The sequence below is a fragment of the Corvus cornix genome, chromosome 1 (genome assembly GCF_000738735.6).
Source record: "Corvus cornix cornix isolate S_Up_H32 chromosome 1, ASM73873v5, whole genome shotgun sequence".
Taxonomy (NCBI): Eukaryota; Metazoa; Chordata; class Aves; order Passeriformes; family Corvidae; genus Corvus; species Corvus cornix.
This window is the reverse complement of record NC_046332.1, coordinates 113,603,842-113,616,930: the sequence shown is the minus strand read 5'-3', so window position 1 is coordinate 113,616,930 and position 13,089 is coordinate 113,603,842. Positions and strand designations below refer to the sequence as shown.

The 13,089-nt window shown below is 43.3% G+C and overlaps 1 protein-coding gene across 4 annotated transcripts in view; it reads left to right on the top strand.

Annotated features, from left to right (window-relative positions):
* The window catches only part of ABCG1 (ATP binding cassette subfamily G member 1), a 52,908-nt gene extending 40,630 nt beyond the window's left edge, over positions 1–12,278 (top strand). For all 4 annotated transcript variants that reach the window (XM_039553111.1, XM_039553098.1, XM_039553103.1 and 1 more), the window contains 6 exons: positions 178–279; positions 1,408–1,576; positions 2,342–2,442; positions 2,875–3,033; positions 3,884–4,002; positions 5,347–12,278. In XM_039553111.1, coding sequence (XP_039409045.1) covers positions 178–279; positions 1,408–1,576; positions 2,342–2,442; positions 2,875–3,033; positions 3,884–4,002; positions 5,347–5,575 — 879 coding nt within the window. In that variant the 3' untranslated portion in view covers positions 5,576–12,278. The remainder of the gene's footprint in view (positions 1–177; positions 280–1,407; positions 1,577–2,341; positions 2,443–2,874; positions 3,034–3,883; positions 4,003–5,346) is intronic.
* Positions 12,279–13,089: the final 811 nt, after the last annotated feature.

Below are 13,089 nucleotides of genomic sequence, written 5' to 3'. Positions count from 1 at the left end.
TTTGTGCATCACAGCTCTGGGGCAAGGCTTGGGGCTGCAGGGGGAGGGAGGGAATTCAAATCCCCGGTCAGTGGAGGAGTCTCTGGGCACACTCAGCTGATGTGAGTGGGCTTTTGTGAATGAAAACCAAACGAGATATGCGAAGGAAGGAGTTTATTCTGTGATGTGTTTCTGCAGGACTCCTCCTCCACAGAAGGCTGCCACAGCTTCTCTGCCAGCTGCCTAACCCAGTTCTGCATCCTCTTCAAAAGAACTTTCCTCACCATCATGAGGGACTCGGTAAGAATGGCTTTATAATAACTTTTGTAGCCAAAAGGTCTGTTCAGCTGGGTGTGAGGCAGTGTAATACACTTCAAAGGTCCTGTCCAGCAGCCCATCTGTGAACATTATCACAGAATTTCAAAGGGAAGAGACTGATCTTCCAGTCTTGCTGTTAACTGTATCACCTTCATTGTGAACTACACCTTTCTACACAGCACTCAGAAGCACCTGGCCTAAAAACCTAAAGTTTAAATCCCCTCTGTGCTGGCAGGTCCCTTATACAGTTATTAATCCTACTGAAAAGTGACTGAGAAGTTGTACTGCTGTGTCACAAAACTAGGTTTTCCAGAAAATTCAGGATGGCGGAGATAATAATTTCAGTGTGGTGGAAAGTTACTACTTAAAGTCTTCATTTTTGGAAATAGAAAACTGGTGGATAAAAAGTTTGCTTCTTTGCCATAACTTGTTCTCCCTTGCTGCTTTTTGTAAGTGCATTTGTCAACAAGGACTAATTAAGTTAATGAGTTAAGATCAGGGGAAACCGTAACTGATTTGCTGTTACACAGATTGAAGGCCAATGTTGTTTTCAAGGTATTTTTTTCCTGCTCAGCTCTAAAGGCTTGCAGTTGTTCCCAATGTTATTATTTCTTCTGTTCTTCCAAGCCTCTTGTGGGAATACTGTGTTGTAGAGAAGGCACAGAAAGCTAATTTATTCCTGATGAAGTTACTTTGGTCTACAGAAGCCTGAAATGCCTTTTCTGCTTCTCTTCTGCTCTGGGGAAATTTCTCTTTTAGTCAGGAAGTCTCTTTCCCCTGATGAATAAGAGCCAGCGGCTCCATGATATTGTCAGACAGTGAGATTTCAGGTTGCAGCATTGCAGTTCCTGCCTGTATTTACTGGAAGAAATTTTCGTGGGAAGCTCATAATTTTTCTTAGCCAATAGGAAATTAACATTTCTCACGGCAGGGGGTTGGAACTAGATGATCTTTAAGGTCCCTTCCAACCCAAACCATTCAATGATTTCTATATAAGATTTTCTGGGCATAAGTGCTCCTTTCCTGCAGTCTTTCCATCTGATTTCAGCCACGCTGTCATGGTTTTTGAGCCCAGACTTTCTGATAAATGCTGCTCTTTGCTTGTCACAGGTCCTGACACACTTGCGGATCACCTCACACATTGGCATTGGGCTGCTCATTGGATTGCTCTACCTGGGCATTGGCAATGAGGCCAAGAAAGTGCTCAGCAACTCGGGATTCCTCTTTTTTTCCATGTTGTTCCTCATGTTTGCTGCGCTCATGCCGACTGTCCTCACCTGTGAGTATGGGGCACTGTGTCACAGCACAGGGGAGGGCATTGCAGGGAGGTGGGAGGGTGTTGGGATGTCTCTGGTTTGTATAAGATAACATTTGACTTGTGATTCTACTTCTAAGAGAGGTGGGGGGATGAATCTTGCACCCACAGAAGCACTGCTGTGCAAGCAGAAACAGGCTTGGCCAGAGGCACTTCTCCCTCCCCCGTTTTGCCAGGGTTTTTCAGCACAGACAGTTCAGTGTTACAGTCCTGGACTGGAATTTCTCTTTATCCCAGAGCATCTGAACCATGCCCTGAACTCATGGTTGGACTTAAGGAGGATGTAATAATTTCTCTGGAGCTTCCAAGTCATGACTCCTGCATAAAATCAGCTTATTCATGTGGTATCAGAAGCAAATGCCTGTGGAATAGACTGTTTTGTACTTCCTTTGGGAGTGCTGCTACCTTAAAGTCCCTGTTGGACCAAAAGGAAGAACCAATTTCTTTAAGTTTTCACATCACTTTTAATTGAAAAATCCTCTTCAAGGGAGGTTCATACCATCTGAGTAGACTAGTCCATAGTCTCAACAGTGAGCAGCTCTTGGGGCTGACTTTTTATATTTCATTACAAATCACTGAAACTTTTGCTGCTCTGTCAAAGACCTGAGAGTTCCAGTCCCACCCTGGGACTGCAGCAGTGCAGGATTAGGTATGGACAAACTGTGTTGTTATTATGTGAAGCAACACTGCACCCTGCCAATCTGACTGAACAATCTGTGTTCTCTGCAGTTCCCCTTGAGATGGGAGTGTTTCTCAGAGAGCATCTGAACTACTGGTACAGCCTCAAAGCCTATTACCTCGCCAAAACCATGGCTGATGTTCCTTTTCAGGTAAATGCTCTACTCTTCAATAAAAGAGAATCCTTAAATTCATGAGTGACAAGCCCACTTGCCCAGAAGATAAGTACTGGTATTTTGTCCATTGGAATAGTGGGGAAAATGTCCATATGTGTCTGCTGAAGTTTCAGGGCTGAATCAGCAGCACCCTGAAGAGTGCAGGACTTGACAAAAGCAGAGACCTGACCCAACATTCTTTTAACAAACAGATGACAAGCTTTGCTTATTTGCAGAAGGGGAACTGTGAAGGGCTGTGAGTGGAATCTGTTTTGAAATGCCCAAGCAGAAAGGCAGGTATCACACCTGTCCTGTAATGGAAAGGCTGAGAGCTGTGGATTAATTAGACCCCCATCATGTTTTTGTCTTACTCAGAGTAACAGTCAATGTTCAGCTGTAAGGGATAACCCCCAGTGCCTGTCCTTGCAGATCATGTTCCCTGTGGCTTACTGCAGCATCGTGTACTGGATGACTTCCCAGCCCTCCGACGCTCTCCGCTTCGTCCTCTTCGCAGCCTTGGGGACCATGACATCCCTGGTGGCTCAGTCGCTGGGCCTGCTCATAGGTGCAGCCTCCACATCCCTCCAGGTACTGATGGTGTTTCGTGGTCTCACAGGAGCTCTGCTGTCTCCTAACTCTGCTCCCTGTCACTGCTGCTGTGTCCCCAGGATGTTTGTTGAGAGGTGACAGGCAGAAAGTTGTCCTGGCTGTGATAGAGCTCCTGATGCTCCCCACTCACATCAGTGTAAGGGGCACAGACCTGCCCTGGATGTGAGGCTCTGAAGTTCCTGCCTCACCTGAAGGGGCTGTGCCTGCCCTTGCTTGGGTGGATTGTCACTTGCTGTTCATCCCAGACTGAGCAGGTCCTGTGGACTGCAGGACTGATGCGTTTCTGTGTCCCTACAAACTGGAAATTTTCCACAGTAGCTCAGGAGAAGGTTTTTTTTGGTTTAATAAAGCTGTAGAAGGAAAGGTAGGAAAAGGCTTGTCCAAAAACCAGACTTCTAGAAATGGAGGGAGAGAGGCAGCTGTTGGCATGACTGGAAGCTGGTCAGGTAATTCCTGGCAGGAGATGTGCTGAGGTGACCATTGCACAGCAGAACTGCTCTGTGGTGCTGGTGGTAACTGATGATTCTGACCTCAGTATGCATTGATGCTGTCAAGATTTCTGCAGTAGAACACTTGATTCCCTCTCTGTGCCACCCTGTGGAGACCAGCATAACCTTACTGCGTGATCCCTGTGCTTCTGCTCTTCCCCTCACAAGAAATCTCACCAAAAAAAAAAAAAAAAAAAAAAAAAAGCCAGCAATTTTCTAGTATTTCAAAATGTGATAACTTTCGGGAGTAGAATTACTCTGAAGAATAACAGAAAAGTAAGTCAGTTTTTATTTTTTCTCTGTCTTTCTGACAAGAGACTGTCTATTCCTTGTCTTCACAGGTGGCAACATTTGTGGGCCCAGTTACTGCCATCCCAGTCCTTCTGTTCTCTGGGTTTTTTGTCAGCTTTGATACCATCCCAACATACCTCCAGTGGATGTCCTACATTTCCTATGTCAGGTACTGCTGTGAAAGCCTTCAGCTTCCCATCTGGAAATGCTGTTTGTTTGCCTTTGCTTGCTTGGTTATTTTGGGTGCCAAAGAGACTGTTCACAGCATGTTCTTTAGTAATATAAACATATGTGTGATGTAAACCACATTATCTCACTGCATTTTAAGTTGTTATGTGTTGTGAAATAAACAGGAACAGGTTACAGGCCACAAGACCATGCCAGTCCCTTTGAATTCAGTGGGATTGCACAGCATGAAAATCCTCCTGGATTTTGCAATATAAATAGGGATTTCTGAAATAACAGTGACATCCCCAGCTGAGAAATTGATGCCAGCACCTCATTTTGGAAGAAAAAGTAGTGTAATTCACTGCTGTATGCTAGATAGGTTTGTTGGATAAAGGCCTGTTTTTAAGTTTTCCAGGCGCACTGCCACAAGAGGCACGGGATTTGTGTCACCTCTAATTTAAACTGCTGCTTTAAGATCCATAGGCACCTTATATGCTGTCTGTGTCTGACACAGCTGTCTTAAGATGGGACAACTCCCATCAGGAAATCTCTGGAGGGATAGTTTAGACTAGACACTGAAATGTTTATAGCTGAAATTAGGAGAGGTGAATTTTCCCGTTCCCCATTTCCCTACCCTGCCCAAGCTGCACTGTTACTGAGAAACCCCAGGCAAAAAAAATCCTCTTTGCTTCCAAGTGAGGTCTTACACAGATTCCTATCAAAGATAACGAGACTGCACCCTCTGAATTAATACCTGGAATTCAAGGTGAGGCCTTAAACCATTGGCAGGCCCGTGTGGGGTCTCCTGAAGCCAGAGAAAGCTGTCCTATGCATGGGATATCCCATGTGCATGGGACCCATGATGTTTATCTGCTTGCAAAATCAAATGCCTGGGAGCATTGTCAGTGAAACCATTAGTACACAGAGGGAAGGAGAAGGGATGTTCTAGGTTGATGCTGGTTTTAATATATTTCTGACTTCAAGCCATAATTGCATCCCTGCTGCTTATTAAAAAAAAAAAAAAAAAAGCAAAATTATGTTGTCACTTTTAAATGGGGAATTCCTGCATATGAGCTGAAATGATGCTGCTTTCTGATTTAATGTTTTTCTGTGCACTAACTGGAAGCAGTCAAAGGCAGAACTCCTGCCCTTGTTCCCTCTTACGCAAAATGCCCGTGACATGTGATGAGCCTGATTGTAACAGGGACAGAACTGTGCCCCGAGACAGATGTGTCAGAACAATATTGAACCCCTCAGAGTTTCAGCTGAGCTCTCACAGGGATTGTATTGCACTTCTGACCAGATCATCAGGATTTTCCTTGTAATCCCTCCTTCTTCTTCCCAGGTATGGGTTCGAAGGGGTCATCCTCTCCATCTATGGACTGGATCGAGAAGATCTGCATTGTGACAAAGACGACACCTGCCATTTTCAAAAATCAGAGGCCATCCTGAGAGAACTGGATGTAGAAAATGCCAAACTTTACCTGGACTTCATTGTTCTTGGGATTTTCTTCTTCTCTCTGCGCCTGATTGCCTATTTTGTCCTCAGATACAAAATCCGAGCGGAGAGGTAAAGGAAGAGCAGCTAAACCAATGCAGTAGGAGAACTTTAGACATGCAATAGAGGGCACTTGACATTGTCTCACTGTGGCAGGCTGGTCCCCAGTGCCCAGCCCGATGCTGTCCTGACCGAGCCCATGGAGAGCCACAATGGGATAGTGGACATACAGTGTTAAGCCAATCAGTCCAGTTGGGTTGGGTCATGTTTTCATTACACTTTCTAGCTTTAACTAGGAAGAAGAACTAGAAGGGAATTTTGCACCACAGAATATCAATACTGAGGCAGTGTAGCTGTAACAAGAAACCTGGCTGCAGGAGCTTTCCTTTTGAAAACCAATTTTGGGATAAGGTCACCAGGATCAGTTCTGGTAGCCAGAACAGTGTAATGTCATCTCTAGTTGACAAGGTAATGAGATGCAAAATGAGGAATGCAAAGAAAATAGGATTCTCTCATATTTTTAAATTCAGAATTTCATCTTTGCAGTTTTCTATGTATTATTTTGCAATTCTTTTCCACAGAATTACCCCTTCTGGCTAAAAGCCTGTAAATGTATTAACAAGGTAAAGACATCTTTTTAATATGGATACTTTTTAAAAAGAAACCTGAAGTGATTCAAGTAATTATTTTTGTTTCTGTCTGAATTTAGAATTCTGGTGCTTTACTTGTCGAGCTGGTCTCATATCTGAAAACTGTAATGATAGGAGGAAAAGGCAGATTCTGAATCTGCACTAAACCTCTGATCCTATTTGGAAGCAGCACTGGATAGCACATGCAGTTAGACATGGTCAAGCTGTCACTGAATGGTTGAAAAAAATATTCTTTTGCAGTGTCTTTAAATCCTTAGTATTTGTAATATTTTGAGGTACTAACTCTGCTCATTATCTGTTTGATCTACCTCCTGCGAATGAAAAAAATCAAGGCACTCCAAGGCTCATTTTTAATTAAATTGTGAAAGCAGGATCTATCCCTAAAGTGGTTGTTAAAGGAGTGCAAGAGCTGTCCACAGATCAAAGCTTGGGCTACTGTGTTAAAACACCTGTGACTGCCTCATCCAGAGGTGTTCATTCTATCTGCAACACACTCTGTGTAGGACTCCCCTCCAAATACACAAATGACCTTGTAAGGCTGCAGGTCTAATTATGCCAGGCAGTTTTGTTCTCATCCCTAAGTCTACATGCACAACATAGGAATCAATTGATCTGAACATCAGTGAAACTGTTACTTTGAGTTACTTTGTAAATTTGGCAGGGGGAATTTGGGTTCCAAGTTGATGTGAATTTTGTCACTGATTTTCATGGGTTTGGATTTTCAACCCAAAATGAATCCACCATACTCACGCTGGACGCCTTGGCGAGCTTTGGTGCAAACTGCACAACCTTCTGCCATGGCTGTGAATTTATCTTGGTATCCCAGACCCCCTGAGTGAGGCCTGCAGGTTCTGTAAATGCATTATTCCCATCAGGATGCTGAAGTCTTGTAGGTTGGAAGCAGCTCAATGTCAGCAGACCCTTGAGGAGCCCAACAGCTCATGGCAGCAGAGCAGATAAGAGAGACCTGGTGCATCTGCTGGCCCCCAGCAGTCAAAAATTCACAAACTTCTGAGACTCATTTATTTCCTAGTGAAATAAATAGTGCCAGGGCCAGCTCTGTTAGTCCTCAGACACCTGGGGCTATTAGGAATGGCCCCTGTACTGACTTCTAAACAGCCCAAACACTGTCTGGAAAAGCTCTGGCTGTGCTGGGATGAAGGTCTGCCATTTAGCAGGGAAGACAATTCTTTCCCAGTTTTCCTGGCCCGTGCCCAGGCTCTGTTTGATTTACCAATACAGACATAGACTGTGTGTATCTGTTAAACTCAGGACATTTGAACTAAGCCTGTGGTCTGGAAGGCTTTAAATCAAGTCACATATTTTAGGAAAGCTAGCTGAACTTTCCCTGAAAATAAGGTTGACCTGTGAAAGTAAAAAATCAATCTTTACTGGAGAAGAAAAAACAAATTCCTTGGATAGCCTCTTTGCATAATTTTTGTTGCTGTTTTTTCTCAAAAAGCTTTTGTACATCTCTGCAACTTTTCCAGGCATAATCACGAGCAGGTACAAACCCATATGGCTGTCAGATTTGAGAAATTAAGAATTTGAGCTATTCTAAATAATACTTGCGGCTATGAACAGTTTTTAAATAAGGCACAAGCTGAAATCCCTTTGGCACAACGTGCCTTGATTATTTCATGACTCTCAAAGTATTTGTGAATATTACAGGCAGTTCAAACACGTTTTGCAAGCAGACAAAGGACTACACTTGCCAAATTACTCTTGGGTTGCAGACATCTGCTCCAAGCTGAGGTCGAAGAGTGTGACATCCCTGGCATTGAATACCTTCAGGGTTCATGTTTTGTGTTTACCAACACCATTTACCAAATACCACCCTGACAATCCCTTGCAGAGTTCCAGATGAGGTGACTTTGCTGGCACTTCAACACTGGTAACTTACAGGATGCTGTTCTCTCCCATCTAGACCAGTTTTGCAGTGTGAGTTCCTTGGATACTGTCTTGTTATCTGTGCCTGCTCCTCTGTTTTTAGACTTTCTCATTTTATGTTTTCAGCCTGCAGCATGTCCTCCTGTACTGTAACTTTGTGTTGTGTTATAGAAGCCAAAAATCTGGTCCTCTACGGGTGTTCCTGAGAAAATTCCTGCTCTGGGATAATTTTTGTCACTCTTTTTTTAAGATATGCTTTTTCCAGCCTTCTGCTGGCAGCATTTAGCTGGAAGTTACTATTCTAAGGAATGCTTCCAGACTGTAGTATCCCAGTAAAGAAGTAATTCTCTGGAAACTCAGTGATACACATAGATGAGATAATAATATTTTCCCTCCCTAGCTCACAAATTAACTAATGATCTCTCTTTTGTCACTGCTCTGGGACAGAAGCATTTAAAATCCATCCCAGTTATGTTTTCATGTACTGCAAAGATTTTTAATGTAGTCTCAGGTTGGCTTTTTTTCTCTTTATGATAAATTCTAACAGGCTGGTATAAATCACATTCCCAGGTTAATGGGCTGAGCATTCATGTGCTGTTGTGTTGAGCAGCACTTTGTGAAGCTCTGGAGGCTTCACTTGAAGGAATAACAAGGCCAGCAAGATTCTGAAGACTTCAAATCCCCAATTTTCAAATCCTCAATTTTATAGCCATATATGAAGAGCCATAACCTGTTTGAAATCAATGCCACTGTTACCATTTGAACCACTCACAGTCTGGCTAAAAGTTGTGTAAGAGGCTAGAGGTTTCTAAAGGTCACTTTAAAACTGAATGTATGATTTTTGTTGGGATTGTAGGAAGACTTTAGTGTCCTGTTGGCCTCCTTGTTATATTTTGACTTGTTTTGACACTTTGCTTTGGTTACTGTGTGCATTAGTTAAGACTGTAGGTCCTTCACCCTTCTTTTGTTGTTTTTCTTCGTGGAAACTTGCTATAATCTGAAAAACCCTGAAGGTTGTTAAAAATAACTTGAAGCATCATTATTTACAATTAAATAAAAGATTTGGAAAGCAGATTCTACTCACAGGAAATTGAGAAGATTCCATTGTTACAGGCCAAAGGGAGTAATAGAAGACTGACTGGTGCTGAGATGCTCTTCAGCTCTTAGCATTTAGAGCACAAAGTCCCTATTTTCATTAAAAGAGAGGAATATGTGCACATGTAACAGGGAGAGCTGGTTATGTAAGTGGGAGATAATGAACTTGAGTCCAAGTACTGGATGTCTCAGGTGATTGACAGTTCCATCCACACTTTTGTGTCAAAGTCTGTGTTCTCAGCAGAAAGGAATGTTTTATTAAACCCTTGTTCCTGCAAGGACATGTGGTACATACTGACCTGTGCCACCCCAGTGATCCTCACAGAGGATCTTACCTGTCCTAATTACACAATGCTGGGTGGATTTTTGGGTTCTAAGAATCAGGGGGAAGGCCAGCAAAGCAGCTATCCTGGTGGGAGTCTGTTACAGACCACCCAACCAGGATGAAGAGGCAGATGAAATATTCCATGGGAAGTCTTGTGATCCATCCCCCTTGTTCCTGTGGGAGAGTTTAACTTGCCAAATGTCTGCTGGAGATACAACACAGCAGTGAGGAAACAGTCCAAGAGGTTCCTTGGGTGTGTGGGAGGTAATTCCTGACACAGCTGGTGAGGGAACCAACCAGGGGTGGTGCCCACTGGACCTGTTGGGGACAGAGGGCTGGTGGGTGATGTGATAGTTGGAGCTCCTCTTGGGCACAGTGGTCATGAAATGGTGGAGTTTTTGGTTCTCAGGCAGATGGAGGGGTGGCAGCAGAACTGCTGCCTTGGACTTCCAGAGGGCAGACTGTGTTTGGGAGCTGGGTTGGCAGAGTCCCTTGGGAGGCAGCCCTGAAGGGCTGAAAAGTCCAGGAAGGCTGGGGTTCCTTGAGAAGGAAATCCTAAAGGCACAGCAGGAGCAGCCCATCCATCCCCATGTGCCAAAGGATGAGCCACGGGGGGAAGAAGGACCAACCTGGTTAAGCAGAGAGCTTTGGCTGGAACTCAGGGAACAAAACAGGGTGTATGACCTTTGGAAGAAGGGGCAGGCAACCCAGCAGGACTACAAGGATGTTGTGAGGTTATGTAAGGAGAAATTAGAAGGTCCAAAGCCCAACTAGAACCTAATCTGGCTAGTGCTATAAGAGACAATAAAAAATAGCTCTGTAAATACAGTGCTAAGGAGAGTATCCATCCTTCATTGGATACCATCCTTTATTTCCTACCAGAACAGCCCCATAGGGTGCAATTGCTCAGGAATTTGTGTGTGGAGATCCATTTATAAAGCATGATCATGTGAAAAGCTGTTGGGAACTAGAAGCAGGCAGAAAATGACACCTTGTCATGTCCTCTATGACAGCTTGTGGCAGGCTGATCACTGCAGTGCCACACAGCACTGGTGAGTGCATAAATTAAGTGCTGAGTGCCACTGGAGTTAATCAGGAGCTCTGCCATTAATGAGCAGGGGCAGTAGCATTTTTAGGGATCAACTCCTACTGCCCTCCTCTTGAATACCTGTTTCCATAATACACCAAGAGGTGGTTGTGGTGTATCCCACTGAGTGACTTCTATAAACCCACATATCACTCTTCATATTACACGTCTAAAAGTTTCAGGCTGAGCCTGCATGCATAGCAAGTTTCATTTTAATTCTGTTTAATGCTTTATTTCTGTTTCTGTACTTATTTCACGTGGAGTTTCTGAAGGAGTAATTGTACCACAGAGCACAAATCCAGCTTCAGTCTTTTTGTTATTTTGAAATCTTTCAATGAATGATAACTTTATGCAGTTGTCAGCTGTAGAACCTTCTTTTAAGAGATTTAGATTTCTGTTAAGACCTGTTGCCAGCACAGTAAAACAGAGGGTGACCACTCAAGGTGTGTCTCCTTTGGCACAAAACACGTTCACAGCCCAGCCTGCATTCTCTGCACGGGTTATGCCTCCAAGACACATCCAGCTTTTGCTGATCCATTTTTTTTTTCTGGGGGCTTCCATGCAGCTCAGCCCATGCTTGTGTCCCTTTTTTCTGGGTATTTGTGACTGCTGTCCCCGTGAGGTGTGAAAATGAACTGCTTGGGAGCAGTGCAGGATGGTTAAAGTTGGAGGGATGACTTTGAGACTCCTTTGAGCTACCAAAAGCCCAAAGTGCTGGATCTCTGGGTGTGCTTTAATCTTTCAAGAAGAAAAAAAACTCAAAAATGTCTTTTTAAGCAGATTGCAAGGCAACATGGAAGCTTCTGCTTTTAAAGGTTGAAGAGGTTTTCTACTTCAGTGGCATCTGTGATGTCTTTTTTTCTGACCCCATGGTAGTTTATTTTAGTGGCCCATTTAGGGTAATCATTATACAAATTCCTTTCTGTTACTTCCAGAAACCAGCTTTCCTGGCCTCAGTGATCATTATACCAACCTTTACAAATGTGAATGAGTTGCTGAGCAATTTTTTTTTTTTTTTTAATTGAGAAAATTCTTTTAAATTATGTCGAAAGAAAATTAAATTTGAGAAGATTACACTGATACATCTTTTAAAAAGAAGATAGCAAGCCCTGCAGTGGAGCCAAGCCTTTACCTGTGTCAGTATGGATTTATCAAATACCTTACCTGAGTCAGCTGACCTTATTGTGAGATACTGCCCTTGAACCTGTTTCTGAATTACTTAACATTCGGTTCTTTTGTTTTTCAAAGCAAGAGTCAATGCAAGGTATGATTTTAAATCAGCGTGCTCAAATGTGCATATTCTGTGTATCTAATCTGTCATTGTTGTTTCTGTAATGCATTTGCATTACTAGGAATCAGTTCTATTCTGCTTCTCTAGAGACCCTCGCTGCCTGCACGCTGTGATATATTTGCACTGTTGTAGATATATATACATATAATGTAATTATATTATACAAACCATGTCTTTTTCAGGTTGCTTGTTACCTTTGTAGTTTATGCTTCCTGGTACAGTGGACCTGAGTAAAAATGTGGGATGTGGGGCATTCTGATGATATATTACAGTAATAGAGAAATCTTTGTATATTTCTGTATACTTAATACCTGTAAGAAAAGATTTGTATGTGCATTATTTTCCAAGCTTAGGGCTTTGTTTTCTGAGACTAGAGAACATTTATGATAATGTAACACACACAAAAAAAAAAATCAAATAAAGTGTTATTATTTTCAGACATTTGCCTTTGTCTCTGTTCTCACTCCGAGGGAGGTGGAAGGTGTGTTGGTAGTGATACAGTTTCACTGCCCGCTCCTTGGTTCTGGCAGCCAGCAAGGACACAGAATTTCCCATTTATGATTGTGGTGGTTTCAGAACTCCCACTACAGGTGGGTTACAGAAATATCCAGTAAAAATCCGTAAAAACATCACCTGGGGGTTGGGACCAGATGCTGTTTAAGGTTCCTTCCAACCCAAACAGAGCAAGTATCAGGGAGTGCTTCTCTGAGAAGCCCTACACAACTGAAGGACTTCCTGAACCAGTGGAATGAGTTACCTTTGTATTTCCATGCAGTTTGGGTGGATTTTTCTTCCACAGACTGATCTTCTGTTCATCTTGTCCTTGCTACCTGCAAGTGGTAGCAGATGTTCCCCTGTGCTGTTTCATGGCAAGAGGTGGGAAAGGATCATTCCCTGTTTGCCTTTACTTGGCACTCTGGAATGTGTGGCTTCCTTCCTCCCTTCTCCCCAGCTGAAGAGAAGCTCTGTTTTATCCTGCCAGTCAGCCCTGTCCATTTCCCATTTTACCAAACACCTTTCTCCCTCATTCTGCCTCAGCACCTGTGCAATGTTCTGCAGCCCTCTGTGCATTTCTGTCACCAGGAAATCCTTCAGCTGGTTTAGGAGACAGTATTTTAATTTCTTGTGTTTCTCCTGAAGATGCACATTGGCCAAGAACAATATGCTTTACTGTTTCTGCTGGACTGCTGCTTCCTACTGCACTGGCAGGGAAACTCCTGGGCAGAAATCCTGACCTGTGGGAGGCCCCAAG